Source organism: Venustampulla echinocandica (genome assembly GCF_003357145.1).
Source record: "Venustampulla echinocandica strain BP 5553 chromosome Unknown scaffold_4, whole genome shotgun sequence".
In the NCBI taxonomy this organism is placed as follows: domain Eukaryota; kingdom Fungi; phylum Ascomycota; class Leotiomycetes; order Helotiales; family Pleuroascaceae; genus Venustampulla; species Venustampulla echinocandica.
Genome location: NW_022474209.1, coordinates 1,223,757 through 1,251,566, shown reverse-complemented (window position 1 = coordinate 1,251,566; position 27,810 = coordinate 1,223,757). Strand labels below are relative to the sequence as shown.

Here is a 27,810-nt window from a genome sequence, read left to right as displayed (position 1 = left end):
GGAAACTAGATGGCTGGAACTGGATGATGGGAACTGAATGACTAGAACTAGATGACTGGAACTTTACGACTTATGACCGGGTGGGACTTTTGGGTATGCTTGGGAATAACGTTAATTCGGAATCTGACGAACTGAACGCAAAACCGGAACGAGAACGAGAATACGAGCGGCAACGGATCGCGGCGCACGGTGTTATGGATATTTTCCCCTTTAGACTGGGGAGTGGGAATGGGAGGTGTAATGAAATATTTGTACGCTGTTATTATTATTATTGTTTTGAAAAAATGGCGGCGCTCGAGGTGGGAGCCAGGGTATCTAGGAGGAGAACAGCAAACGCGCTTATTCTTATGATACGAATTTTGATATATAACTATATCATGTGCGTACTTGTGGCATTCATACTTGAGGTTATCTATAGTGGGGGTTCGGAAGAGTAGCGCACTTCGAATATTCACTTTTAGTCTCCTCTTTACTCGTATAGAGCACAACATAGTGCACGCACATATCTATTTGCCACCTCTTCCTTGATTTCAATTATGGAAAGCCGACTAATTGGAATTGTGAGCGTGTCTTCGGTCACAGCTGCTATATGAAAAGCAGAGACGTTCTATTTCGGAATAGGTCGTGACCAATAAAAGTCATCAATGTTTAATGTCTATACAATATGTAGGTACCTATTAGGTATATGATATGCCAACGCCGACCGCTATTCTTTCATCTCTATATGCCATGCCAATTGTAAAGCATCTAATCTATGCTTCGCTGGGTATCTATTATTTACCAAACTCCAACCAAATTTCCTCTCAAAAGGTAGATTTCCCACATCCTTCACTCGCCCGCAGTGTATTATAACGAAAGAAACCATGCACTCCCCATCACCGCGAAAGTACTCGATACACCCAAGATAATCAACGTGCTGACATCAAAAGCAGGAACTGACCCAGCAGCAGCACTCTTTTTGGTATCCGACGTACGCACAGCTTCTGCACCCGCACCGGTACCAGTCGCCGTCGCTGCCGTGCTGGAGCTTGTCCTCACCCCGATGCCCGGCAAAAGCGCCCCGGCACTCTGCGTGACATCCGCATTACTATTGGCAACCCCGCTAACGTTCGGGATTCCCGTAGCATCCGCCTTGAACTCCACAATACTGCTACTCGTGGAGTTGAAATTGGTTTGAGCGAGTGCGATAACATTGCTATCTAGGTCGTATACAACGTACGCAGAACGCATGAAGGAATCACCTAGGATGGAAGGCTCTGACTCGCCGGTGGTGTAGATTCCAAAGGCGCAGGTGGATGGCCAGGGGGTATTCCGAGGTAGATCGGATTTGGTGAGGTTGAGGAGGCTGTTGAGGGGGAAGACTAGTTCGTTGAGGGGGACTTTGATGGTTACTCCGCTCGCGGCAGTGCCGAAGCCGAAGTTGAACGTTAAGGATGGTGAGTTTTGTAGGATTGTACAGTCTACGAGGATAAGGCCGCTGTTGTTGGAGTCGTCTATTGCGTCGATGCTATTGTAGATGGACTTAACTAGGCGGCTCGAGAGGTAGCTGAATGTCGTTCCTGAGTCGAGGAGGACTGGTTCTTTGTAGCCGGCCTTGGTGAGATTAGCTATGTTGCCTTGCTGGCCAGTTATGGAGAGAGAGGTCATGACGACGACAAGTTCAAAGTAGGCTTCAGTCCCGTTTGGGTATGTTGATGGGAGGACAGGAAGTTCCAGGAGATCTCCAGAGAATTTGTGGGTGTCTAGACCGCCGAATATGATAGAGCCTGTCGAAGACTGGAGGCTGTTCAGATACAAGCTATAGGCCCTCCTGGTGATCAAACTCTGATTAAGCATAGTATCAATGACGCTGGGGTACACGAAAGGTACTCCTTGTCTACGAGAGTTCGATGCCTCATTCAAACTATAGCCGATGCCCATTAGTCCCGAGCCGATAGTCGCCTGGCGGGCAAGCCCCATCTGAAGACCCTTGACGGACACTCCAGCAATGGTCAATGTATCAGATACATAATCCCCACTCGCTCCCGTCCCATCTAAGTATGAAATATCGAATTGGTCTTCACGAACGGTTGCGAACGTTGAGGACATCGAAGAGGTAACTATACAAGAGATTAGCAGATATATTAATATCAATTGTATTAGATGGGAAGCATTACAAGTGGTACCGCAACCCCCACGATTGGCGGCTTGAAGTCTTCGGCTCGAACACAAGTCGGCGTCTGAGTCCAGCAGCCATACATCACTGCTCCCCGTATCAACGAAGAGAGTCTGTGACTGGGGCGGCGTTCCAATCTCGACCTCGACGTAGTATGAGCCGCGAGTAATGTTGTTGAAGAGCGTGCTGGAAATGGTCGCACGGGTCGACAGGTACCTGGGTCGTATGTCTGGATTGTATTCGGGGCCGCGCGCAATGGGCATGACCACGGCAGCGAGTGCATAATGGCCCATCCCGGCGATCGCGATCGAGAGCACCGCTGACACCAAAGGGAGCTTCATGTCTGCGTTGTCTCGCTGGAATGTAGGCAGAGAGTTGGGAAGCTCCTTGCAGCTCCAGGTGAATCAAGGCTCGGGGCGAGGCTCTCAGCTCGCAACTGTGGTACTGTCAATGGACGAGAAGGGAGAAGCAAATTGATGCTGGAAATCATAGAAACAACGCTATGCAAACCATCGTACGGAGTATATGAATGAAAAAAACGAGGGATGAGTACAGTGAAGCAGCAACAACTTCGTTGGCAAGACACGAGGCGAGCATCCAGCTTCAGACTACTGAAAACCCGCAACACGTAAATACGAATACCTTCGGCGTCAGCCAACAGGGCAGGCTGTGCAGGCGATAGCACGAACACCAAGGCTTCGTTCCCCGGGTTGTGCAATAATGATTGGTCGCCGACGGGCAATAGCATGCTTTTTTTCAGCCGCGGTCGAGACTCAAAGAGCCAAAGGCCGAGAAGTGGGCGATTCTCAGCCATGGCGATGTTTCACAGCCGCAATTCTGCGAGTTCTGGTCCAAGTTCAAAACACGCGTAATTTCTTGGGCGTTCATGCTGGCGGATCCCTGGAGGAACCTCGGAAGTCTCCCCGATGGCGGTGTGGTCACGTGTAGGGTCTCATGTGAACTCTCCTCTATCATGACCAACCGTTGCACACTCGTTATTTAAAAGGTTGGCACTTCAAGGCTGTGAAGGTGCATCTAGGCTGGTGCGGTTGGCACTCTTTTGCTCAATTGCCAAATGTTTCGAGAGGCTGGCGGGGTACTCAAGTAAGTTCCAAGTCCAAATTCCAATATCCAACTGAAACCAACCTACCGGCACCATGCTGCTATTTTCATATTATAGAAAATCTGGAAACATGCATACCAATGCATTAAGATGGAGAACAAACAGAAGACTGTCAGCACTTAGACTTTACGGAATGCGTAGCCATTCAGAAAACCTTGGAGCCTGTTGCGTTGTTGGTACCAAGGTTTCACGAACTCCTGCCAACAGGATGGAAATAGCTTCAGTATCTATACGTGAGATCCGAAGGTTGGAATTCTATCCCAAGGATAATGGGAACTTGTTGGTAAAGGCAGTGCCACTTCCCTTCCGTCTAGGATATGAACTTGGCCGTTTGCACTCTGGCTGCCAACGCTTAGTAAGTTTCGTTTACACATGCAGCCAGCCAGAGGCCCTCTAGCTACTCGTATTTCCCAAGCATGTTGTAAATCCAGCTAACTCTTTCCAACTAGATATTTCTTGATTCTTGCCTCACTAAATGCTCGTGTGGGCATGTAGCATGCAGACTCACTCTAGTGGCCCTTTCGTGCCAGGAAGCTCTACTAGGAAGCTCGACGACGAGTGTAATTGACGTCTGTAGACTTCGTTCGAAGGAGACTAGAGATGAAACAAATTGGTCTGAAATGCGTTAAAACGGATATGAAATATTTCTATAATGGAGCAGCACCAATTTGGCAGTTTCAGTTGGAGCTTGGAAGCCACTTGGCAACAAACCAGCATCAGGTGGGTGTTGATTTATTCTCGACCATGTGGACTGAGAAACTTAACCCGATTTTTTTGGGTGTTTGTGAATAACAGGAAGAAGGGGGCAATCTCGGAATAACTAGATTCCTTAGATTACTCAAATGCAAACGCATATCTCTGACGATGCATGAGCGCAGGAACTGGAATCAGTGACAAAGTGCCACTCTTTCTGACGGCTTGAACAAATTTCATTTCAACCTCCCCTTTTTTTCAAAACATATTTCAACTCCTATGGGATATGACATAGGAAAACATAAATCCGTTTCTCTGCTTGAAAATCGGAAGTTGGGTCGCGATGTCACCAGACAGACAAGGATCTGCAACTGCGAGCCGAGACGGCAAAACGCAAAATAAATTGACCCGGGGAGCTTCATCCCCGCTACAAACTCTAGACGAGGCTGTTTGATGCTTAATTCTTTGCTCCGTACCAGAAGGGGAATAAGAATATAGCCTTTTTCGATCCGCGGGCAACGTGTCCGATCGGGTTTACGATGCACGCTATTTTGGCCCCTCCTAACAACCATGGAGAAGTGTCTCCGGGTTGCAAACCTTTGCATCATTTTGAAGATCAATCGTGCTTGATTGATCTTTGTTCTTGGAATTTTGGCGGTCGTCGTGATAGCCAGATGGCTTGAGGATTGGGATTGCTTTCCGAGATGAAGTTCTCACTCGCCGGCCTCTCGCTGCTGGCCCTGTTCAGCGAAGCCGTGGCTAGTTATTCCCCCCCCCAGGCACAGCCAGATGCACGACTTGTTATGTATGTTCAAACATTCAAGCAACCAGATGGTAAACCGCTGTCGCTACTTCCAATGCTTCAACACCAGACTAGAGTCACTCACGTCATATTGGCCTCAATGCACTTGCATGAAGATCCTGGGCAAATCAGGTTGAATGACGATCCGTTTGACTCGCCCAACTGGGATACAATCTGGAAAGAGGTGAAGATATTGCAACAGAATAATGTAAAAGTTATGGCGTTGTTGGGAGGTGCTGCTGGGGGAACCTATAAGAGGTTGAATGGGACCGATGAAGAGGTGAGTTAGCTGACGCTCTATACAACAGATTAGTTCGCTCTTCGTGGCCAAATGAATTCCTCAGCGGGCGAGATTATGCTTACATTGCCAATTACTAGTTCTATTCATACTACCATCCTCTCCGCGATCTCCTCCAAAAGTACGACATAGACGGGCTCGATGTGGATATCGAAGAACATGTGGATGTCAGTGTCCCATTCCGACTAATGAATGCCCTGCGCCGGGATATGAAACCGGGATTCCTCATTACCATGACACCACTGGCATCAGCCTTGAGCGATGAACTTGGGCAAAACCTGTCAAAATTCTCATATTTCGACCTAGAGGCCTTCGCCACGGTTCCCGGGTCTGACGAGAAGCTGATTGATTGGTACAACGGGCTGTTCTACGGAGGCTTCGCCAGAGGGCCCCCTTTCTATCAGTCGATTGTGGATGCCGGGTGGGATCCCTCGAGAGTCGTTATGGTTGTTCTTGATTGTGCGGAGGATGGACAACGGAATGGGTTTGTCCGTATTGATGCTTTACAGAAAACCATCAGGAACTTGCGGGCGATGTATCCGGGATTCGGTGGGGTGGGTGGCTGGGAATATCATGATGCTGGGATGAGCGACGAGGATGATGTTTATGCTCCATGGTGGTGGGTGAAGAGGATTGGAGACGCGCTTTTCGATCCCATACCAGCCTCCGTAAGGAACGGGGAATTATAATAGAATTTGGCGTTGCTAATATCCTTCATGAGCAATCCCTATATGAGTCTGTGCTTTAGGTGAAGTCTGCGTGAATCTCCCGGTATTGGTCTCGTCCTATTCGAAGTATACGGCGAAGTTGTGTATTGTGTTGCGGTTTATGTAACCCTGGGCTCAAGTTAAGCGTTTTGCATCTTGAGGACGTTTGAACATGGTCTTTGGCCCTGATAACGGAGATATAAAACTGTTATGAGTTGCTCGAGCAGGAAAGCTGGCATTACATCATTAAAGCAGCAATTGATACAAGCGAGGCAGCCGAGACGGCAAAAAAATAAAATTTGAAAGCCAAAACAGGAAAAGGGCGTTATTATCAAAGATAATAACTCCGAAAAAAATAGCAAAAGAAATACCCAATTATCAGTTCCAAATGGGATACCGAGAAACGTTTCTGTTATCTCTGGCGGAGCGTCCAGAGTCATCCTAGGTGGTCTGTTGATCAGTGGTTCAACCTCGGAAAGGCATTAATATCCCCACTGCACCAACAGGCCTAGTCGCCTGTCTCCAGTTGTTAAGGGAATTGTGCTTATTTTGGTATATATAGGTAGGTAGGTAAGGTGCCGGGAACCTCAGGTATTGATACTCAGCCTTACCAGCAAAGCAACAACACCCTAATTACTCGTGAGCCAGTAATTGTTAGCATTCATATTTAGTCTTACCCCAAAGCGTCCAAGCTTCAGTTACAGAACGTCATCCCATCTTGGAGCCGTTAGAAAGCCAAAATTTTAGTAACCTATTAGACTTGTTTTATCGGGGTATTGGAGTATCCTGGCTGTGCTAAGGATGTACACTGGAATTTGTCCTAGTTCCAACACTCAACGTTGCTCAGATCTTTCAAAACGTATCTGGAAGCATCTTAGGCTTTTTAGGTAGCAATTGCATTGTTAAACACCTTGGAGGAGCGAATACCTTCTATCCAGTACAAGAATATATCGTACAACATATAGGGCATACACAATCCCTTATCCTCACCCTCTTATATACCTTTATCTCTTCTTCCAATCTCCCATATGGTCCAAAATAATACTGGCAGCTTGCTGGGGGCTATGCTGTCTGCCAATCGCCTCCACAAAATCGCCCTCGGGATCCATCAAATAAAAATATATACTATGATCCACCAAGTAATCTTCCCCTGGCTTCACTCCCGGCGGGGTGCTAAAGTACACTCGGTATTTCTTGCAGACGTCCTTGGTTTGCTCCCATGTGCCGGTAAGGCCGATGAGGCCGTCGTGGAATTCCGAGAGGTAGGCGTCAAGGACTGCGGGGGTGTCGCGGGCGGGGTCGCAGGTTATGAAGATAGGGAGGAGAGGGGGGGTGGAGGGTTTGCGAAGGGAGGATGCGTTGACGATGTCGATCATTTGGCCCATCTTGTCGAGTTCTTCGGGACAGATATCTGGGCAGTGGCTGAAGCCAAAGTACACCTATTACCCCAATTAGTATCTCTGAAGCTTCTAATGTTCAAAGGGGTAGGGCTTTGCTCACAAGAGAGTATTTCCCCTTCATATCTGCATCTGTGAATGGCTTTCCATGCTGGTCGACCAACTCAAATGGTCCTCCGACTTTCGGTCGCCCAACGCCTTTGCTAGCTTCTGCTACGCGCTTCCGCTCCATGCGTGCTTTTTCAAAGCGGAAGTAGAAGACGAGGCCGACGCCCGCCGAGAGGAAAAGGATACCGGCTTGCCATGAAAAGGGCTTTAATAATGTTAGCGCTAATAGTTGGGTAACGGTGCGGGGGGCCATACGCCGGATTTATATCGTGACTTTTGCTCCTCGACGGTTTTATATGACCGGGGGAATGAGACGCTGAATGGTCTTTTGTTGTGGGCGGAAGCTGGATTTAGGTGAGATTGCTGAGCTCGAGGCCGGATTGAGGTGCCAGTGGTTGTTAATCGGCGGCATTGACAAGGAGTCGCGAGCGACTTGTCATATTTTAGAGATTGGGAGAATGTCGAGAGTAGTCTGCGACTTGGGGTGGTAAATTTCGACATAGTTGTTGACATGCACGTCTAAATCAACACATGAGCTGATATCGGTGTCTTGATATCCAGATGTTTTCTAGAGAAGCTGGGCTGTCCATACCGGGCTTAGTGTACAGATTACCCGCCGCCGCCCTTATATCCTCCACGTTGTCAAAAGCGGCATCACATTCTTTCACATATGCGTTCATTCCCCACTCCAGCCTCTGTCAATTTGTCAACCTTCTTGAGCTGTAAGTCTCTGGAATTAATTTCTCCATGCTGCTATGCCAGGCTATAAAACTAATCCTACAAATATAGACCTCCTCCCATGCGCTATGCTGGCTATTTGCAAGTTTTCGCTCAATTTAGTACACAACTTAAACACCTCCAACGCCAATTATTCGTCCTTGCACGCCTTCACTCCTCTCGCTCACATATAACTCTATGAACAAATTATGAAAAGCTAGTTTTGAACATTATTGAGCCCCCCGGCTGATCTGACTTGCGCTTGTTCGACTACGCTCGTCTTCCTCCAACACGTCGCTCAATCTCGTCGGATGGTGGTGACGAGGGACCGCCCCCCATTCAAGTCCCGTACCATATCCAGCGCCAGTATAGTCGATACCTGGCTCTGTTGATGGATGGCCAGAGGGGGCTGCCACTCTTCCAGCTGTAGCAGTCGTTGCCCCGCGCCCTTGGCCCGCACTTGTCGTTGGGGCATATTGTTGTTGCACCCGGCCTGGATGCTCCTCATATTCATCCGTACCCCCATCAGAAACTGAGGCCTCATACCGTACTTTGTTGCCCCTGGCATCTCGTATGAATTGGCCTTCTTCGTTGATTGCGTACTCTTCGTCGCTGAACGCGCCTTCAGAACCTGGTGAAGGCCCGAGTGCTGGGTCGAGTTCGACGGGATGAAGTGATGTGCCCTGTTGTTGTTGGTAGAAAGCGGATGTTGAGGCTGGTTGAACGGCTGGAGCTTGAGAATACTCATAGCCATAAGCCGCCGAAGTTGCGGGGGGACTTGCTACTGGGGTAGATCGACTGGATCGTGGGACACTCTGCTCAACGAACGGGTCGGTAGGCTCAGCTCGCTGGGCTCGGGAGTACTGTTGATATGCGATATCACTGTCGATGGGGCCTTCGGGTTCATGTGTGCTTCCAGAAGATCCCGCGGGATATTGTTCTTCTCTGGTTGGCGGCGCTTCACGAGTGCTGCCATGTCTGCTCGGAACACTTGGCATCATTGGGACAACCTGAACACCTCCTACGACTGTGGGTTGGCCGTCTCGCAACGAAGCTGTCCTTTCGCGCTCTTCTTGCTCTCGCCTTCCGAGTTCCTCCCATGCACGTCTCGCCTCCTCCTTGGAAATCTGGAGCTCGCGCTTCATCTCTGCTAACTGTTTGTCGGCACTCGACCGCTCTCTTTCCTTGGAAACTGCATCGGCAATGGCTGCAGCGCGCTCTCGTCGTTCCTGCTCAAGACTAGCTTCGGTCATTGCCTGGATCTCCTGGGCACGTTCTTGTTCTGCCCTAGTCTCGAAGAACCATCGCTGAAACTTGCGTTCTGAAGAAGCTCGCAAGCGCTGTAGCTCAACCACGGCGTGGAATAGATTAGCGCCTGCCGCTGATAGATCAGTCACTTGTCGAGAAAGTTGCTGAGATAGAGGATCACGGCTAGTTTCATTGCTGTTTTCCTCTAGTCTGCGAATCCAGAACGACGTAAGTCCTTCCCAGTGGGCGGATAATGTCTCCCAGCGTTCGAATGCGTGGGGAAATGATGACCTAGCTGCTCCTGGTGCAATGCTTTCAGCTCGTGGGGTACCCGTAGGCCCGGCACCGGTTGCTATAGGCTGGGGCTGAGGAGGCCTAGGCCGTGATGATTCGGGCTGGGCAGGTCTCGATTGCTGTTGTGACTGAGCTGGACGGGGTCTGGCAGAAGGAGGAGCTTCACCACCGCCAACAGCACGGCCCCCTCTCCCGACGCCCTGTAATGTTTCTTGGGGACGGCCAGTCTCGCCACCAGACCTACGGTCTGATCTTTGAGAATTATCCGAGATTCTCTGCCCAGTGGTACCACCAGATCCACGGTGACCACTTTCTCCAGCGGCTCTCTGTTGTGCCGCAGCGCCAGCAGCAGTAGCGGCCCTCCTTTCAGCGGCCCTGCGATTATTCTCTTCTATGGCTCTAGCTTCCTCCTCCGCTCTGGCTCTCTCCAATTCTTCTTTGGCCTCTAATTCTGCTTTCTTTCTTGCTTCCCGAGCCCGTCGCTCGCGCATTATATCAGTTGGACCTTTGATCCCCGGCGAGCCAGTAGCTCCCGGGGCACCTTGAGTTCTAGAGCTGCCATTGTTACCACGTCCATTACCAGCAGATGCTGAAGGACCTCCACCGAACAGATCTGACATCGAGGCGTTCTCCTCGACGAGATCTGGGGTAAAAGGATAGGGACGCCGTAAGGCTTCTTCTAGGGCGTAAAGGACAGCACTTGCGGTGCGTTTTGATATTCGTAATGCACGGTGGGGTCGTCTCGCGGCTTCGGGCGAGTGTTGGTGAGAACTGGATTCTACAAGAGTTGAAGTACCAAGGTCGTCTTCAAAACCATGAATGGGCTTCTGAGTATCGTCTTTTGGCTGGTCTGCAAATCGGACTTTTGGAGGTGGTGAGATGCCAGCCGAGGTAGCTTCAATGTGTGTTCTTCGTAAAAAACTTTGCTGCTGCTGCTGGCGCTGCGTGGATATGGGCGTTACAGGGTCGTCAAGATCGTAAGGGTCGTTAGATAGTGATTGGGCTGGAGTCGTCAACGCGGCTGCGAGCAACGGTGATTGGGGTGGGTTCGACAAGGTGAAGGCGATTCACAATCCCCTGTCGAAGGGTAGAATGGAGATTGAGAAGGTCGTAGAGGCTGTATGATTGTATGATTGTTTAATCCAGGTTGTGAATTAGTTTGGTGTGACAGTGAGAGGGCGTTGTGGACTCGCTCTATCGGGGATCGAGGCACGGAAAATGGTGCAGAAATGGTTGTCCCACACTCAAAAATCCCGGCGAGGTTGGAATGTAATTTGAGTGAAAGGGCAGTTGAACGCAAAACGAGCGTGGTGCGAGAGAAAAGGCACCGATAGCTCTCGGCGGCGCAAAGTTGGAATATTGAGAAGGCTGGGGACGAAAATCGAGTGGCCAGCCGAGCGAGACAACATGCGACAGAGACCGCGCGCACAACGCGAAATCAAAAGAGGAGCGACGAATAAAAGCAAAACATCAACCCAACGAGATCTTCTTTGCGACTTTCCGGCTCGCACTATCTTCGTTTGCTGCTTCCCGAGTCGATTGATATGAACAGGACGTTGCGCATCCGGGTTTGCGCGGGCGGTTGAGTCACTTCGTTTGCGCATTCACTCGCTGCTGGCAACGACCGCTCAGCGACCAACAACGACAGCGACTCAGCGTAGGGCAGCAGCTGCCAGCGCCTCGCGCACGAACGATGCGCTTCTTAAGACTCGGCGCATGCAATTGAAGCGCAACGAAAGTAGGTAGGCAATGGTCGGATGGCGGGAGTAGTAGGATCATGCTCGACATTCATTGCGCGAGCATTCAATTGCGGTTGTACGAAGTTTCTTTGGGAATGAAACTAGGTTGGGAGTCTCGAGGAAAGGAAGTACTGTCAATCAAGGATTCGACCTCGCTTGATTTGGGTTTAGGTTGAGTTGCAAGTACCTGAGCCTGCGCTTGAGCCCAAGGAGACTCGAGGACGACTGATGCGCCAGGTGTTCGGAGCAGGACTCCATGAACTGGAACTGGACCAGGCGGGCAGAAGAGGCGTCGAGTTTGTCCACTCTACGTCCATGCATTGATGCGCGTCCAGCACTGCAGACCGGGATATCTGATGCAAGAGAAGGGAGCTGGAAGGCCTTTGTGGGTGTGTGGTATGGCCAAGATCAGCACTTAACGAACCACCACCGCTGTTTACGCCGTCTCTCAAGCGGATCTCTTTCTACGTCCTTATTTTTCTACTTTCGGTGCTCGATCTCTAAACCAACATAGCATCATCATCATCGTCGTCATCACTCACTCAGTCCTCCACGACACCAGCAACTCGCCAACCTGTGGGGGCGGGAACAGGTTGGGCGGAACGGAAGTTGGCGGGGCGGAACGGCCCTGGCGATTCGTGCCACGATGTTTCGGCCATCCTGCAGTCAATTCGCTTCCAACAGGTCGGGAGCGTGGGATTGGGTCATCGCCAAGCAGGGGGGCTGGGATGAGAGTTCGGTGACGAAATCAATAAACTTGGTTGTTTTTTGCCAATCAGCAGAGAATAATTTATATTCGGGGGGCTGGGGCTTGGCATCTTTTTTCCACATTTTGTCTCCTCTTGTCCATCTGTCTATTATTTTATTGCCGTTTTCTGACCGAGTCCAAGGCGGCTTTCTATTGTTATTTGTGTTCTTGTTACTTCGTAGGCTGTCAGCCACAGCGCAGCATGAGGAGGGGAGTGAGTGTGAGAAGAAACGTTTAGGGAATTTAGGAATTTTTATTGAATCTTTTTCGGTTTTTATGTTCTTTTCTTGTTCGCGGCAGTTGGTTGGGCTGGGGCTGTTTCGTTGAGTGTCACAGTCAGTCAGTAGTCTCGATGTGGGAATTTTTGTATTGATGGTTTTGGGGTTGGTCGCTGGAGCTGGAGCTGGAGCTGGCTAGTTGGGAGGGGCATAGTTGTCCTGATCTGATACCCTGTTGTTTGGGATCGTTTCAGTAGCCTTGATTTGATACTCTGTTTTATGCCTCCTTATCCTTCGCTATTCGGTCGATGAGCAGCTTCACGACTGCCTCGTGCCCGTTCTCCGTTGCCCACCACAGTGGCGTGTAGCCTTCGTTATCCTCCGAGTTGGGGTCAACGTCATCCCTCTCAATAAGGAGCCTTACCATTGCCTCGTACCCATCATCTGCTGCCCATAATAGCGGCGTACAGCCGTTGTTATCCTTCGAGTTGGCGTTAACGTCATCCCTCTGAAGGAGTAGCTTTACGAGTGCCTCCCGCCCTCGCAATCTACGCCACTCCTCTCGCGATGTTGCCCACGATAACGGAGTTCGACCATCGTTATCCTTCGAGTCGGCAACAACGTTATCCCTCTCAATAAGGAGCTTGGCTATTGCCTCGTACCCTTCCTCTGCTGCCCATGATAGTGGCGTCCGACCGCTGTAGTCCTTTGAGCCAGCTACAACGTCATCCCGCTCAAGAAGCAGCTTTACAACTGCCTCATTCCCATTTTCTGATGCCGACGATAACGGTGTCTGACTATATTTGTCCTTTGAGTCGGCTATAACGTCATCCCTATTAAGAAGCAGCTTTACAACTGCCTCGTGCCCATTTTTTGCTGCTTCTGCTAGTGGCGTCCGACTCAACAAGCCTTTCGAGTCAGCTATAACGTCATCCCTATTAACAAGCAGCTTTACAACTGCCTCATGCCCATTTTTTGCTGCACACGATAACGGTGTCCGACTATATTTGTCCTTTAAGTCAGCTATAACTTCGTCGCGCTCAACAAGTAGCTTTACAACTGCCTCATGCCCATTATGTGCTGCCCATAATCGTGGTGACCTTCTGTTGTAGTCTACTGAGTCCACAACGACATCGTCCCGCTTAATAAGTAGTATCACAACTGCATCGTGCCCATTACTTGCTGCTATTGATAGCGGCGTCTGACCCAATTCGTCTTTCGAGTCAGCTACAACGTCATCCCTATTAACAAGCAGCTTTACAACTGCCTCATTCCCTGTATTCGCTGCCCACCACAGCGGTGTCCGACCATTCGAATCTCGTGCATCTGCATGTATGCAATTTTTATTTCCGTCGCTATGCATCAGCTCTTGTAACAAGTATGTCAATCCAAAGAGTACTGTAGCGTGTAGACCTGTGACATTTTTTCTTATAAAGGATTCACTAGAGCCATCTGCATTATGTATAACCTGTATTGAGCATGAAACTTGATTCATGTTGCGGAGAAATGGTAGAGCTAGCTTTTCAGTTGTCTGCTGGACGGTAAGGGCATGGCTTCCCCAGTATCGAGCAGAGTAGTCTAAGAACGGGTTCTGCCTAATCCTATTCTCGAAGTCTGCATCTTTGTGGCAGCAGCCGGTGTTGAAGGTTTGAAAGGATAGGTAAGTTAGACATGTCGACACGATTTCTTCCTGAGCTTTAGAATTCCAAGCTTCTCGCACACGCTCAAAGTATTCTTGCGTAGTGTAGTGAACTAATCGAATGACGTCGCTTTCCTCATCAACCGCAACTAGGCCCGCACAAACGGAGACTATGTCTTCAATATCAGGAATATTGTCTTGGTCGAGTTCTAACTCGCCTGCCTCGACAGCAAGGGCATGAGAAAGCTCCTTAGTAGTAAGTTGTCTCATAGCGTAGGTGATCCAAGAAAGCACGTTCTTTGCTAGTTCGGATTCCTCTGGCAATTGGCTTTCGATTCTCTCGATCGCGTCATCGTAGGCTTCATTTAGTGCTGTCTGGGGAGCTTTTTGAGAGCTGATCTAATTGCCTTTTTTGTCGTTTTACCTCGTAGAGAATCTACAAGGAGGCGAGCCAGAAGAAACCTCACTATGGTAAGCTACAGTATTTGGGATAGAACAAACACTCACATGCCGGTTACTGCCATAACGATCCCGTCTTGTATTTCTGCCTGTAATTCAGGATCGCGCTGGACGCACATTGGCAACCGATGCAGCTGGCCGGTAACGAATCGTTTCACATCTGCCTCACTGGCTCGGATCTCCAACATTGGGGATCCTTGAAATGATTGCTCAATCCTAGAGACGAAACGGGATGTCACCATTAACCTTGTGTCAGTTTTGGTCTGTAGGCTGCTGCGGAGTACAGTAAGCAGTTTGCTGCGAGTACCATCGCTGTCTGTGCATTCATCCAAAGCATCGATAATGATATACGCTTTAGAGTAATTTTTAAGAACAGAGTTAAGTGTAGTGCAAATCTCATCAAGTGATGGACGAGTCCGCCGGTTAACATGCAACGTATGTAGAGCTGTAAGTGATTCTCCATATAATGGACGCTCCTGCACTAGCTGCTTGAGAATCGCAGCTAATAGATCTATAGTAGTCTGCGTTTCCCGTCTTTTGTAATTGCAGTATATGTAGGCAACACCGACACTGTCGCCTTGAAAGGTTTTCCATATATGATCAACGGCGATTGCTGCAATCATTGTCTTTCCAGCTCCAGGAATGCCGGGGCAGAATAGATCCCGCTTCTTTCCGTGAAGCCAGTTGGTGAACTCAGGTGATACGACGAACCATTGGCCTGTCTCTTCCTGTCTTCTGCCGATAAAGTCGGATTGTTGAGCCGGGAAATCAGTCGACGATAGCCAGTCCGTAATAACGCGAAATTGCTCGCTGGCCCGACTCTCTTGTAGTGACCTGACTGTACTTGTGATAACAGTAGTGTCGATCTTCAGTGCTTGAGACAATTTGCTTCTCTAATTAGTCACTATGTTTCTAGCTGGTGTAAATATGCTTACAAATGATCCATCTCAAGTGCGATTTGGGTGAGTGATTTAAGCCGTTCAATTCTCATTAGTATGTTGGCAACCTCTTCTTTGCTGAATTTCCAACTGAGCGCACTGCCAATCTTTAGTCCACTAGAAGCGTCGATGTGAATTTTGACTTCAACTGCTCAAGTGAAGACCTATACTGATCAATAGGCCCGTTGGCAGCAGCAAGAGCTTGCACCTCCCCATACCAGTCATCATTAGATGACACCTCATCAAGGCGGTACATTAGCGTTACGAGTAGATTAGAGACGTTTGATATTTCAATTGCACATCGCACGCGATCATTAGACGTGCCTTTCAGATTCGTTCAGACATCCGATAATAACGCTGGTGAGCTGTACAATAGCAATAATGCCTGTGGTGACACTGAGTGGATCCATATTAGTCGTTCGAAGATTTCAGGGTTTCTCTAACAGCTAACAAAGTACTTGTATTAGAGCAACAAAGCAACTTTAGTAAATGGGGACCTTTGTCGTGAAGGGCGTCGTCCGGTGGGGGGTATGTGCTTCCCTTTCTGCCAAAGGCTGGGCAATGAGCGGCACGGAGAGCGGCTCTTGCTTGGCCAGTGACGGGCGGGAGTACCCGCATGTCACTGGCAGCGTCACGTGCGGATAGTAATCACGTGGGCTGCGGTGCCAAGGCGGATGGTCAACCCTTCAATCTTCGTAGCCAATTCCTTTAGCGGAGGATCTAGTCCGAAGTCATTTTCTAATAAAGTGTTCTTTTATCATTTAGAGACCGTGCTAGATAATTTCTGATTGGTTGATCCTTCGTGCCTAGGCGGCCAGCTCCGACCGCCTGAGCCTCCCTGCACAGCCTCGTTGTTTTACGGCTTATTTGCACCCAACGTCCACAAAAGGCTCCAACGTCCCGAGTCGGTTGATCAACGTTAATTTCTCAACTATACAATCAAATGGCTGAAGTACTTGGTGTCGTGGCCAGTTGCATAAGTGTTGTGCAGCTTTTGGGTTGCATCCAGCAGCTGCGGAAATTTTGCAAATCCGTACACGATGTACCCGAAGAGCTGAAGGCTACACTGGATGAGATGGAAGTCTTTAGACAAGTCGTCTCCCAGATAGGTAATGCTGATGGAAACATTTCCCTGGTCTCAGGATCAAGCATGCTTCAGGCTAGCCTTGACCGCTGTGAAGCAGCAGCATCTGCTTTAGAAGCTCTGACGGCTCGAATCATAGCGCCTCTGAATAGAAGGAGTAATTTACGGTCTAAGCACTTATTGAAAGCTGTTTTGAAGAAAGAAGAAATGAAAGAAATGAAAGAGAAGATGGATTCGGCAAGGAATATGCTCCATCTTGCTGTTACGTGTTATAATACGTATGATCTGTCCCGTAGTTGGAAGTCAGAGAGCTGTGCTAAAGAATCTCAGGTTGATGCACCAAGAGAATTTGCGTATGCAACAAGATATGTTATGCTTGTGGAAACAGGGGACGCTCTCGCCCTCCCTTGTATCAAGGGCTTCCATTGAAGATCTGGATCTCACACTTACTAAAACAAAACATTCAAAAAGAAAGGTGGTTGATTATTCTCAGCGACACCAGGAAAGATTATGCCGCCAGAAAAAGTGCTGTTGTGCTTGTCATGATACCATGTCTCTCCAGACACAATTTTGGTCTCTGAAACTCTCGTCATCATTTTGGTTTTCGAAGGTATGCAACTAGTCATATTGCAGAAATGCAAAGAGTGCGTCAGTTTGGGTCAGTTTAGCTCCAGTCGGGATTCAGACGGCGGTTTGCGTTAGTTTGGATTTGATGTTCAATTCTCATGAATCAAGTATAATACCTTCACTAAGTTTTCAGAGAGTTGTGAGACGCACGTCTCCTGGCTTCAAGTTGCTCTGGGAGCTTGAAAGCGGACAAAGAAGGGACTGGGATAGAGCAAGGCAAGATCTTTTGGAGCTGTTCGAAACTGGAAAAGCTTCTCCTCGAGATATTGATCCCGACGGCCAGACTTGGCTAGAGGTATGTACGGTGGTCAATTGTCTTCCTGAGATATGCTAAACTGTGTTTAGAAATTATTGTACATGCCTTGGTATGACGGCAACGCGGATATCCAGCTCTCGTTATTTCACATGCTGGCTCGAATGGGCACTCAAATCAATACACCAAGGTAAATGAGCATAAGGGAGATTGAAAACGACCGACAAATGAGAAACTGTTTAACATGCGTCTAGGTTACTTTACCAGTCTGCGAAGTGGGTTGACGAAGAGGACCGATTGGATTTACTTGGCGATCTCCTACATTTTGGATTTGATGCCTCTGAGATCGAGGCCCCATTATTTTCACACTTGCCAAAACCTTGTCCGCCCAGCCTTTCCGTAACAGGTACAAATAGTGACCCGTTCTTTATTAATTGGATCTCGAAGAACTTGGAGGTCTCTCCTGGTAAGTTAGACGCTATTCTTTCGAGTGAGTGAGCTAATAATTTTATGGGGTTCGCGGGAGTGAGTCCTCTTTTGGAAGCGATTCTCATTGAATCGGGTAATAAAGTGGAGAAACTACTCAAGAAATTTAACGTCGATGATCAAGACAATCTCCTGGGCTTATCTACTTTGCACTTGGCCGTATCTCGTCCACAACACCTTGGGATTCTATTAGAATCAGGAGCCGACGTCAATGCTAGAGATCGCCATGGGATCACACCACTCATGTATGCAACCGCAATAGGTGACTCCAAGGTGGCGATACGCTTGTTGGAGGCCGGAGCAAATCCAGATCTAGAAGACACTTATTGTGGGCGAAACTTTTTGCATCACGCAGTACGTCGATCTCACTGGGATACAGTTCTGGAAATTCTAAGCTACCTGCGCAATTCTCCGAAGATCTCAAAAGATATCCTTTGCAGATGGCTGTCATTTGGACTGCTTCTCTGGATCGAAGGTCGTCAGAGCTGTAACAAGGATCTAAATCCCATCCAGCGGCTTCTGGAATGGGGTGCAGATCCGAATGTTATACATTACGATAGTTACGGTCCCTCATCCTACAGTCTTGCCCATAGAGTTAGACACGCGGCGGATATGAAAAGCCTCATCTCACATGGATTCAGCAAATTCAATCATCTAGATATCGCTGGAGCTGACGCTCTAATCTCGTTATCTTACGACAATGATGGCCTCCCTGATCCTGAACTTCTAGAATTATTGCTCGATGGAGGGTGTGCTGTTAGCCACGAAAATCACAATGGACACACGTCGTTGCATGTGATCGCCCAGCAGCTTAGGGCATTCCGGTATAATGAAAGTTGTTCACGGGCTCTTAATTGCATAAGAGTTCTTCTGAATAGAGGGGCAGATCCTTATATTGGTGATCACTGTCAATGCTATTGCTCGCGGGGGCAATCAGGCTGTACGCCATCTCATACCATGTTGAAAGAGACCCAAAAGTCGATTTTAAATTGCAGATACGATATCTGGGCTTTCGAGTATATTGATATATTGAAAGAAACCCGTGGTCCGGAAACAGCAAAGAACTGCCTGATGGATATGCTACGACTGCTTAAGTTCCAAGACTTAGACTTGACCCATACCTGTTGTCGGGGTTCTCATTTAGATCGCAACTACTCAGGCCGTCGCATTGAGGACGAGGAAGTCGAAGAAATACAGGACGAGGAAAAGGAGTTGATTGAAATTCTAGAGCAGGAGATGCGAGACGTTGAGAAGACTCTCGGGGATGACACCGAAGATCAGCTGCTAACTGCGGTTTCTCTCCTGCTCACCAGTGCCAAGTTGGGTAGTAAATTTACATTTCGCAGCTTCAGAGTAAATTGCCCCTGATTCTTTTCAAGTGCGAAGAGGAAGTCCAACTAACGACAACCTTTAGGCCAACAGTTCCAAAGAGCGCTACCAGGTTGATCACTGGAGAGATCAATTGGTTGATCATGGCTCTACCGGGCCTCTCCACGATGTCCCTGAGACTAAAGAAGTGGATACGATAGGGCTTGATGGATATATTGATTGGGTGGAATACCAGCATTCAAAAAACCGGAAACGGAACAAGGCAGATGATGAGTGGTACAAGAAACGACTCTCTTGGGTTTCAAGACTTCGAAATATGGAGGAGGCAGAAATAGCCAGTCAGCAGGCAGCAATACTGGATCAGCCCAAGTTGTTGATAACCAGCATTTAATGAACCGAAATACTTCATAGCTTATTTGAGATAGAGATAGCTAACATGACAACTTTATAGCCGTTTCGTTATACAAGGTGGCGCACCTGAAAGTAGGTTACAGCTAGACGCAATGTTTAGGGGCGCTGGCCGCCGAATTCAGCGGTCTTGGTCGCTGGTTGGGGCCTGTTCGGGGGGCGGTGGAATTCCCGGTAGGGGCTACGGGCCCTAGGAGGCCCTGGAATCAGAGCAACTTCATTGGGAATGCTTGGAGCATCAAGCCAGCGAGAAGTTCACAGAAGGACTGGACTTCTGGCATGCGCAGCCTAATCGTGAAGAACGTCTGAAGACTCTTTTGAAGCACCTTCACTAGCTTCTCGTCCTCGTCTCGACGAGGAGTTCAACAAAACGCCGGACGAGAAGAGTACTCGTTACGCGAACTAGAACCAATTGGTTAGCTACTATTCACAGCTGAATCTTACTAAGTCGGCCGATATCTAGAGAGCGCTTTCTGCGTTGGCGAAGGAGTGGGCGAGGTTTCTCGATGATGAATATCTAGCCGGCCTGTGGAAGAATGATTTATTGAGGCAGCTGTTGTGGTATATCGTCCAGGTTGCGGAGAAAGATCAGGGCAAGAGATACACTGAGTATCATGCCCTGAGTTGGTCTTGGCTGTCTGTGGATAGTAGATCCGAGGGTACTAATTTTGTGGTTCAACTACTTCCAGAAAACGTCAATTTGTATCCCCGTTGCCGAGATAATCAATACCGATGTTACACCAATTGGATCCGATGTAACTGGACAGATTAAACATGTCTTTATAAAATTTCTAGTCCGCTAAAGATTGCATCGCCAGCAGAAACGAAAATGGGGAAATGGCAAATTGGGGACGCCACACTGTTTGATAATGCACAAAAGAACAGTAACTGTTATCCTAATATTTTTCTTGGCTCAAGAGCTTCTATGATATGTTTACAGATTATTTTCAAGAAGAAGCATTGCGGGTATCGCTCAGCGTTCGCTTTGATGCTGGAGCCTGTGCGGATGAGGGGCTCTACACACATGCGCCTAGGTTGTGCAGTATTTCGAGGGAAGATCGCATCAGAATGGTTTCAGGATAGCCAACCACAGACTGTAAATTTGGTCTAAACCTGTTAGAACAAAGGTTTTGTATTTGAAAATGGCAGATAATTGTGACTGGATAGAAAACAATCCGAAAATATAGCATGTTTTGCATCGAAATGGTGGAAATGAAGAGCTTAGCTGGGATGGAGCAAGACTTGCAAGAACGAATCTAAACAGGTACGAAGACATTTGCTTTTGTTCCGTTACTAATTAGAAGCCTTTTCTTTGTATGGTATCCAACGCGAGTCAAAATATGAAACCCAGAACGAGCAGTGGCGAAAGACGCCTGTGCATTCCAATTATTACGGGTTCCAATAGTACCTAGCTAGTATGGGGGTATCATTCTAGCGGGCCATGTTCAGAGGTGCAATGTTGACGGTGTAATGACTAGAGGAGTGAGCAGTTGGCATGCATGCAGGATTCTCCAGATGCATCTTCTGCACGTTTGTATACGCCAAAATTAGTAGCTTGATAAGTTCTTAGTTCTTACATACTTTATTACCTAGATCCCTGACCCTTTCATTAAGCTTCGCCGTAACTCGGTGATCTCAAGACGTCACCGTCACCTTCACCTTCAATTTCAACCATCAATCATTAAATATGTTTCCCGATTCCGTTCCACGGCTCATCTTTGGTGCTGCATCATTCGGCGATGCCTTTCGCGAGCCAGAAAATGTCCAGTCTATCCTCGAATTGCTCAAGTCTCACGACATCAAGTATCTTGACACAGCTGGCCGCTATCCGCCAACAAACCCAGGACGCTCTGAGGAGTTGATCGGTTTGGTGAAAGCCGCGCAGCAAGGGTTTACGATCGATACCAAGATCCTTGCTGGTACTGGAGATGGAAGCGGGGAATTGGCACGTGAGAACATTGAGAAAAGTGTGTCTACGAGTTTAAAGAGACTGGGAATCGAGAAGGTACGTGCAAAATCATGATTGAGGGCAAGCGCCTGCGGGAGTAGTTGTCTGCCCATACCAATCTACCTATCTCCAGATCAACAGATACTAAGCTGTCCAGATCCATGTGCTCCACATTCATCGTCCCGATCCCCAAACCCCTTTGGAAGAACAGGCTGCGGGTCTTAATGCTATGCATAAGCAGGGCAAATTTACAGCTGTGAAGTCCCCCCATTCCATCATTATCCTCCCAATGCTCACGTTTCACTTTCTAGCTCGGAGTCTCCAACTTCTTCCCTCAAACACTCCGAGACTTCCTTGCCGTCTGTGACAAGAACGGCTTCATTAAACCCACTGTCTACCAAGGCGACTATTCCATGATAAATCGTGGCATGGAAAAGCACCTTCTTCCCATCCTCCGAGAACACGGCATAGTATTCAACGCTTTCCGGTAACTCACCCCATTGTTCCTAAATCCCATCTTGCATGCTAAGCGGTGTAGGTCTCTCGCCTCCGGATTTTTGTCAGGCTCAGTTACGTCAGGTGCAATAGAGGGAACTCGTTTCGGCGGCGATGGTAGGGTAAGCCAATACATGAACAAGATCTACTCCAACGAGCCTCTACACAATGCACAGAAAAAGCTAGCTGAAAGTACCAAAGAGATTGGCATCTCTCCCATTGAAGCAGCGCTGCGATGGGCAATGTATCATTCAGCGCTGCAGAAGGGGGACGGGATTATCTTGGGAGCGAGCAAGGAAGCACAGATTGTGAAGTGAGTACTGAAAGGCTAGGGCTGGTTTGTGGTTGTGAACTAAGACTTGTGGACAGCAATCTTAAAAGCATAGCCAAAGGTCCTCTTCCAGAGAGCATAGTGACGGCTATTGAGGATATTTGGACTGAGTTGAAGGCAGACAAGGAAGAGAATTATATCTACTGAAAGTCTTTGAGAGGTAGGATGAAGTACACTTACTAGGGCAATGCCGTAGATACTGCTCCCAATTTTAAAACACAGTGTAGTTCTGTCCTTCTAATAGGTGTTGCCCTCGTGTTTGAGGGTAGCGACAATGGACATACAAATATCCATTCAGCCTTCGAAACTCGATACAATTATTATTTAATTAACTTTTAATTATCCACCCCTACTATTTCGTCGCTAAGAAATCACGGCCCCACAATCACCGCAAGTATACTATCAAAGCGTAACAAAATGTAGTTGGGATAACTGGTTACAGGAGCTAGAATAACCCTTAACAAGGATTAAATAAGGGCTAGTTATAGACTGTATAAACTTTATATATAAATAAGTATAATAGCTAGCTAGCCATCTCGATTATAATTTTACTACGACTTAGTAAACTTACCTTAGTTAATAGTTATATAAGTAAAGAGCTATAATAACTCTATAAGATAATATTTAAATAATATTTTAAAACTCGATTTTCTAAACGTTGTTATAAATATTTTCGATATAATTTATATTAGAAACTTAATAATTCAAGGAAAAGGAGATTGTCATTCGCCGTTGTCGAGATCTATTTAGGCGTTACAAAACGTTGCTAAACCACTCAATGAATCCGAGCGAAGGAAATGAAATACCGGCATCCATTTCCCTACCCAAGACAGGCCTTGCAAAGTGGGCGTTTAAACAAAAGCCTGTGGAGGTTTTAAGACGAGGACTCGCGGCGTTGCAATCAAATCTCCTAACTATGCTTCATACCTCACTTTATTAGAACTAGGGCGCAGCATGGGGCTTATTTCCTATGCCTTAGGTGGGTTGGGGCTTCCCTATAGGTGGGCCGTCGAGTTTTCTGCCCTATAGGGTATAGGATTAGGTAGTAAAATCAATCTCCCCTATTTATAGGGCCCTATAGTATAATTATATATATTATATGATAACCAAACAGGAACCCAATACCCCATAACCCACCCTCATGGGGCCCCAAGGGGTTGGGTCATTAAAGTACGCTCCAGCCTATGGGTGGGTTGAAATCTCAAAACTTATCCCATGGGACCTCATGCTGCACCCTGATCAGAACTGTAGTCACTACGGTAAGTAAAACATTAATTGTCAGCCAATATTCCAGCTCCATCACTGACGCACGTTCTAGTTCTTTGATATTAGAAGAGCCGCGAAGGCAAACAGACATAAAGAAACAAACACTCCGATCATACATTATAGCAAATAGGGTTTCAACCTCATGTTTAGAAGAAGCCGAGAATGATGCAGAATTGGCTATGGATGGACCAAGCCTGGTTGAACAGCAAGATGAGGCTGTGGGACGGTCAGGTTCAGAATGCGATACCACCGGCATATTTCGACGTCCTCTGGCCAAACGGGACTCGGTTTAGTTATTAGCAGCAATCCCTAATATCTCTTTGCCGTCAGACCAATCTCCACATGAACGCCCCGGGAATCAAGAGCTGAAAGCTCGTTGTTCCGTAAATCGATCCCGGAAGCGAAAGACTTTGTGTCAAGATATAGTGTTCTCCTAGAGAATGATGTGCAACAACCTAGCCTATCGAATTCAATCGTTAATACCAACAGGGATATGCCAAAAGCCCCGAAATTGGTACAATCGATGGACACACAGGAAAACAAATACCAAGTCCTAGGGCGCCGGTTGAAGTCCCCGGACAAGGAAAGAAATTCAATCAGTCATGAAGATATGCAGACAGTTGCCATAACTTATCCAGTCTTTCCCGTTTTAAATGAAGGATATCTACTACAATTAGCCTCAGGCCCGAAGTGAAAGGATAAACCCAAGTGTTTAACCTCGACCAGAAACCTGGTACCTAGTCGTATTACCCATCGAGAAAGCCCAGACAAATTACTTGGCTTTAAGAACTTTGAATTGTATGAACGAGCGCTAGCAGCACTAGAAGATGAAGATTTTCTCGAAGTCTCAGCAATTGAACGGTGGTTTGGAGCTCTATACTCAGATGAAAGATTGGCGATTTTACACAGATGTCTACACCAACACCACTTGAACTACCGCGGGCGACAAGCGGATTGCCTGAGCTAGATGTTACGCAACTGGCACAAGTTCAAAGTGCTCAGTCATCTTGATGTTAGAATTTTCCAGACCATCGAGAAGGAGATAATCCGCGCAATTCGGATGCACAATTCGTTGACAAACCGTCCCCCTTTATAAAGTGGTTCAAATTACTGACCGTTGTCGAGCAAAAGGCCACTTTTGCTACATTTTTAGACCTGGCATCGCCTTCCCGAATTGCTTTCCTTTGTTGTTGTGGAAAACAAGAGGCAACGGCTTGGATATGACTGTCACGATTTCAGTTGGCGAGTTGGATGCTTTAGGGTATCAATAGATAACTCTAATCCCAAAACAGAAAACGTCGTTAAAAGCAGCGGTTTTATATGAGCGCAGTATTAAAATGATATGATAAGCTTAAAATAGCAGCGAAGTGGAATAGCTTACAGGAATAATAACACTCTACTCAGCTATTCACAAACGGAGATTTGATGTGGTACTTCAATCTATAATAGATTCTTTATTGACACCTCATTGCTACAAGTGTGCCTTAAGATATGTTATAGGCATGCGTAGGATATATATTATAGGTACGCGGAATTGCTTACAATTCCAATATAACAATATTCAAAACATTCGCCCTGGCGCAAACACCAGCATGCTTGGCATCGTCCTTTCCCTCATCCCGTGCAATTTCCTACTCCTCCCGAATCGCGCCACCTAATCGATTCCTAACTGACTTGAGGCATGTCCGATACGCTGGTGCTTGAGACGTGAAACGTGAAGTGGTTGATTAGATGTGAAATGTTCCAAATCCAAATATATAAGAAACAATCAACCCGTATTATTGACGAAGGCATCGAAAGGCACCTAGGTATAGCGTGAAACACCCAAAACAGGTAAGTAAAACAACACAGCCACCGGCTGCGGGACCGATTGGTAACCAACTAGATGGGTCAGTGCCTGGAAATACGTCTGAAATGAATTAGGGTTGTTTGAGGTGATTTTCAGATCAACTCTAGGATCGAGAAGGGACGAGCTACTAGGTACCTAGTAGCACAGCCCTGGTTTTAAATCCCTTAATTTTGGCTCTATAGGCCCAAAACTGAATCACGAGTCGTTGCGATATGCTGATGTCACACGTCACTTAGGAGACTTCACGTGCAAGAGAAGTTGGCGACCATCTCAGTTCCACTTGTTTTACCTCCATAGCCGGTAGAGAGGCCGAGCGTATCTTATTTCAAATCTGGAAACAGCTAGGTTTAGCGATGAACATTAGCTCGCATATCCTTGTGTGCATCAATCTTAAGCTTTGGCGAAGCTTTAGGTAATCTTGGTCCTTGCGGGTTTTGGGCGAGGCTATGTATACTTTATATATTGGATGAATCCGACGAATATAAGCACCTCGTCTTTGTTAAGAGGTTCAGATTCATCTATATTTAAAGAAAACCCACGAGGGCAGGTACTTCATCTTCGTCTAAAGGTTCGGATTCAGCTATTTCAGCCACCTATCTAAACCGCTATGAAGCTCACAAGTGTATTGTTGTTGCACTGGCTGCCTTTGCTGTAAGTCCCACTCCCCTACCCCAAAAGAGTTTTTAACAAAGTGAGTACTAAATGTACCAGATATGGAGGAGTCTCAGCTCAAGGAAACGTATCAGCCGTCTTCGACGACCCAATAACTGGGTATCTAAACCAGCCCCAAGTAACACAAAACTTCGGGCAGTCCTCCCCCTTCTTCTCACTAGCCCAGAACAACTCCGACGCCACTCCCCCAGGATGCACAATAACGCAAGCACACATCCTCTCTCGTCACGGCGCCCGTTTCCCTACAAAAGGAAAAACCACAACGATAAAAACAGCCCTAGCAAAAGTAAGCCTCGCGTTGACAAACGCAACGGGGTCGTTGACAGGGGATTTTGCCTTCCTGAATACGTTTAATTATTCGCTTGGACAAGATAACTTGACGGGGTTTGGACAGCAGGAACTTTTCAACTCTGGGATAAAGTTTGCGAAGCGGTATGAAGCGGCGGGAAAGGGGCTCGCGCCGTTTGTGAGAGCAGCGGGAAGTCCGCGTGTTGAGGAATCTGCGCTGAATTTCACCATGGGATGGAACTCCGTCGTTGCTGCAAGCGCTTTGATTGATGGGGGCTCGATTCTGGTAATCTCGGAAGAGGAAGGGGTTAACAATACGCTACATGTTGAAAGTTGCCCCGCCTTTGAGAATACAGCGCCGTTCAATGAGCTTGGGGATACAGAAGATCAGATCTGGATTGACATCTTTGCACCACCGATTCGCGACCGCTTGAACGCGAATATACCTGGAGCGAATTTCGATGTCAATGATACCGTGGCGATGATGGATCTCTGTCCGTTCGAAACCGTCGCTACCCCTACTGGGGAAATCTCACCGGTTTGCAAGCTGTTTACGGACGATGAATTTGTCTCTTACAGCTTTCTGCAAAGCGTAGATAAATTCTTCGGGGACGGACCGGGAAACAAATTTGGGAGTTCTCAAGGAGCGGGATTTGTGAATGAATTGCTTGCCAGAATGACGAATACTGCCGTACAGGATCAGACGTCCACGAATACAACTTTGGATTCGCAGAATGCCACGTTCCCGCTGGGGTTGGCACTGTATGCGGATTTCTCGCACGATAAACAGATGATTTCTATCATGACTGCGATGGGGCTTTTCAATGGCAGTGTTTCTCTTGGGGGATTGAAATCTACGGATCGGCAGACGAGTGTCACGTCGGGGTTTTCGGTGGCGAAACTAACGCCGTTCTCTGCGAGGATGTATTTTGAGAAGATGACTTGTGAGGGCAGTGCAGAGGAGATGGTGAGAGTGCTTGTGAATGATGCTGTCCAGCCGTTGGAATTCTGCGGTGGTGATGCCCTGGGGAGATGCACCTTGACGAAGTTCGTCGAGAGTCAAGGGGTCGCTAAATCTGGAGGAGCGTTTTCTGAATGCTAGGAAGTGTGTTCCAAATTAGGAGTGGATTCTGGTAGTCCGATTCCTGCCCATACGGTGGCGGGGTGGAACTGCAGGCAGGTGTCACGCGTCTGCGTCACGTGACTACATCTCGTAGGCTGGGGCAATAGGGGTATAAAGGGGCCTCCGGGCGCGCGTGTATTCTTATTCTCTCTCTAGGTAGTTATAACTTCACAGTACCTAGGTATTTTCATGTACTCGTAAGCAGCTTCCAAGGTTATATATCCAAATGAGAAACTGTAAGTCTCCTAAGGACAGACGAGGCACAGGATATTGTGTCTGGGAAAGGAAAACCTCATACAGGTAAGCGTCAAGGCACAGAAACTCTCTAAGCACGTTTTGGAGTATCCCAAATATGGTTTAGTCTTAAC

The 27,810-nt window shown here is 47.7% G+C and overlaps 9 protein-coding genes across 9 annotated transcripts; 5 read left to right on the top strand and 4 right to left on the bottom strand.

Annotated features, from left to right (window-relative positions):
- Positions 1–846: 846 nt before the first annotated feature.
- Positions 847–2,496, bottom strand: BP5553_06719 (Acid protease; the record flags this gene model as incomplete). The annotated part of the gene is made up of 2 exons (XM_032015342.1): positions 847–2,099; positions 2,157–2,496. The coding sequence occupies 2 exons, from the start codon at positions 2,494–2,496 to the stop codon at positions 847–849; spliced, it is 1,593 nt and encodes a 530-aa protein (XP_031868763.1).
- A 2,179-nt stretch (positions 2,497–4,675) lies between these two features.
- Positions 4,676–5,760, top strand: BP5553_06718 (uncharacterized protein; the record flags this gene model as incomplete). The annotated part of the gene is made up of 2 exons (XM_032015341.1): positions 4,676–5,053; positions 5,152–5,760. 2 exons carry the CDS (start codon positions 4,676–4,678, stop codon positions 5,758–5,760), a joined length of 987 nt encoding a protein of 328 aa, XP_031868762.1.
- A 1,022-nt stretch (positions 5,761–6,782) lies between these two features.
- Positions 6,783–7,784, bottom strand: BP5553_06717 (Thioredoxin-like protein; the record flags this gene model as incomplete). Its single annotated transcript, XM_032015340.1, has 3 exons — positions 6,783–7,217; positions 7,279–7,488; positions 7,539–7,784. 3 exons carry the CDS (start codon positions 7,782–7,784, stop codon positions 6,783–6,785), a joined length of 891 nt encoding a protein of 296 aa, XP_031868761.1.
- Positions 7,785–8,230: 446 nt separating this feature from the next.
- On the bottom strand, positions 8,231–11,598 carry BP5553_06716 (Uncharacterized protein; the record flags this gene model as incomplete). The annotated part of the gene is made up of 2 exons (XM_032015339.1): positions 8,231–10,563; positions 11,469–11,598. The coding sequence occupies 2 exons, from the start codon at positions 11,596–11,598 to the stop codon at positions 8,231–8,233; spliced, it is 2,463 nt and encodes an 820-aa protein (XP_031868760.1).
- A 926-nt stretch (positions 11,599–12,524) lies between these two features.
- BP5553_06715 (Uncharacterized protein) lies at positions 12,525–15,539 on the bottom strand (the record flags this gene model as incomplete). The annotated part of the gene is made up of 4 exons (XM_032015338.1): positions 12,525–14,280; positions 14,394–15,233; positions 15,281–15,400; positions 15,454–15,539. The coding sequence occupies 4 exons, from the start codon at positions 15,537–15,539 to the stop codon at positions 12,525–12,527; spliced, it is 2,802 nt and encodes a 933-aa protein (XP_031868759.1).
- Positions 15,540–16,226: 687 nt separating this feature from the next.
- On the top strand, positions 16,227–16,796 carry BP5553_06714 (uncharacterized protein; the record flags this gene model as incomplete). The annotated part of the gene is made up of 1 exon (XM_032015337.1): positions 16,227–16,796. One exon carries the CDS (start codon positions 16,227–16,229, stop codon positions 16,794–16,796), a length of 570 nt encoding a protein of 189 aa, XP_031868758.1.
- A 121-nt stretch (positions 16,797–16,917) lies between these two features.
- BP5553_06713 (uncharacterized protein) lies at positions 16,918–19,453 on the top strand (the record flags this gene model as incomplete). The annotated part of the gene is made up of 6 exons (XM_032015336.1): positions 16,918–16,977; positions 17,128–17,289; positions 17,340–17,437; positions 17,502–17,737; positions 17,819–19,086; positions 19,148–19,453. 6 exons carry the CDS (start codon positions 16,918–16,920, stop codon positions 19,451–19,453), a joined length of 2,130 nt encoding a protein of 709 aa, XP_031868757.1.
- A 1,704-nt stretch (positions 19,454–21,157) lies between these two features.
- BP5553_06712 (putative Aldo reductase) lies at positions 21,158–22,391 on the top strand (the record flags this gene model as incomplete). The annotated part of the gene is made up of 5 exons (XM_032015335.1): positions 21,158–21,475; positions 21,576–21,674; positions 21,730–21,905; positions 21,957–22,226; positions 22,283–22,391. The coding sequence occupies 5 exons, from the start codon at positions 21,158–21,160 to the stop codon at positions 22,389–22,391; spliced, it is 972 nt and encodes a 323-aa protein (XP_031868756.1).
- Positions 22,392–25,966: 3,575 nt separating this feature from the next.
- On the top strand, positions 25,967–27,421 carry BP5553_06711 (uncharacterized protein; the record flags this gene model as incomplete). The annotated part of the gene is made up of 2 exons (XM_032015334.1): positions 25,967–26,010; positions 26,071–27,421. The coding sequence occupies 2 exons, from the start codon at positions 25,967–25,969 to the stop codon at positions 27,419–27,421; spliced, it is 1,395 nt and encodes a 464-aa protein (XP_031868755.1).
- Positions 27,422–27,810: the final 389 nt, after the last annotated feature.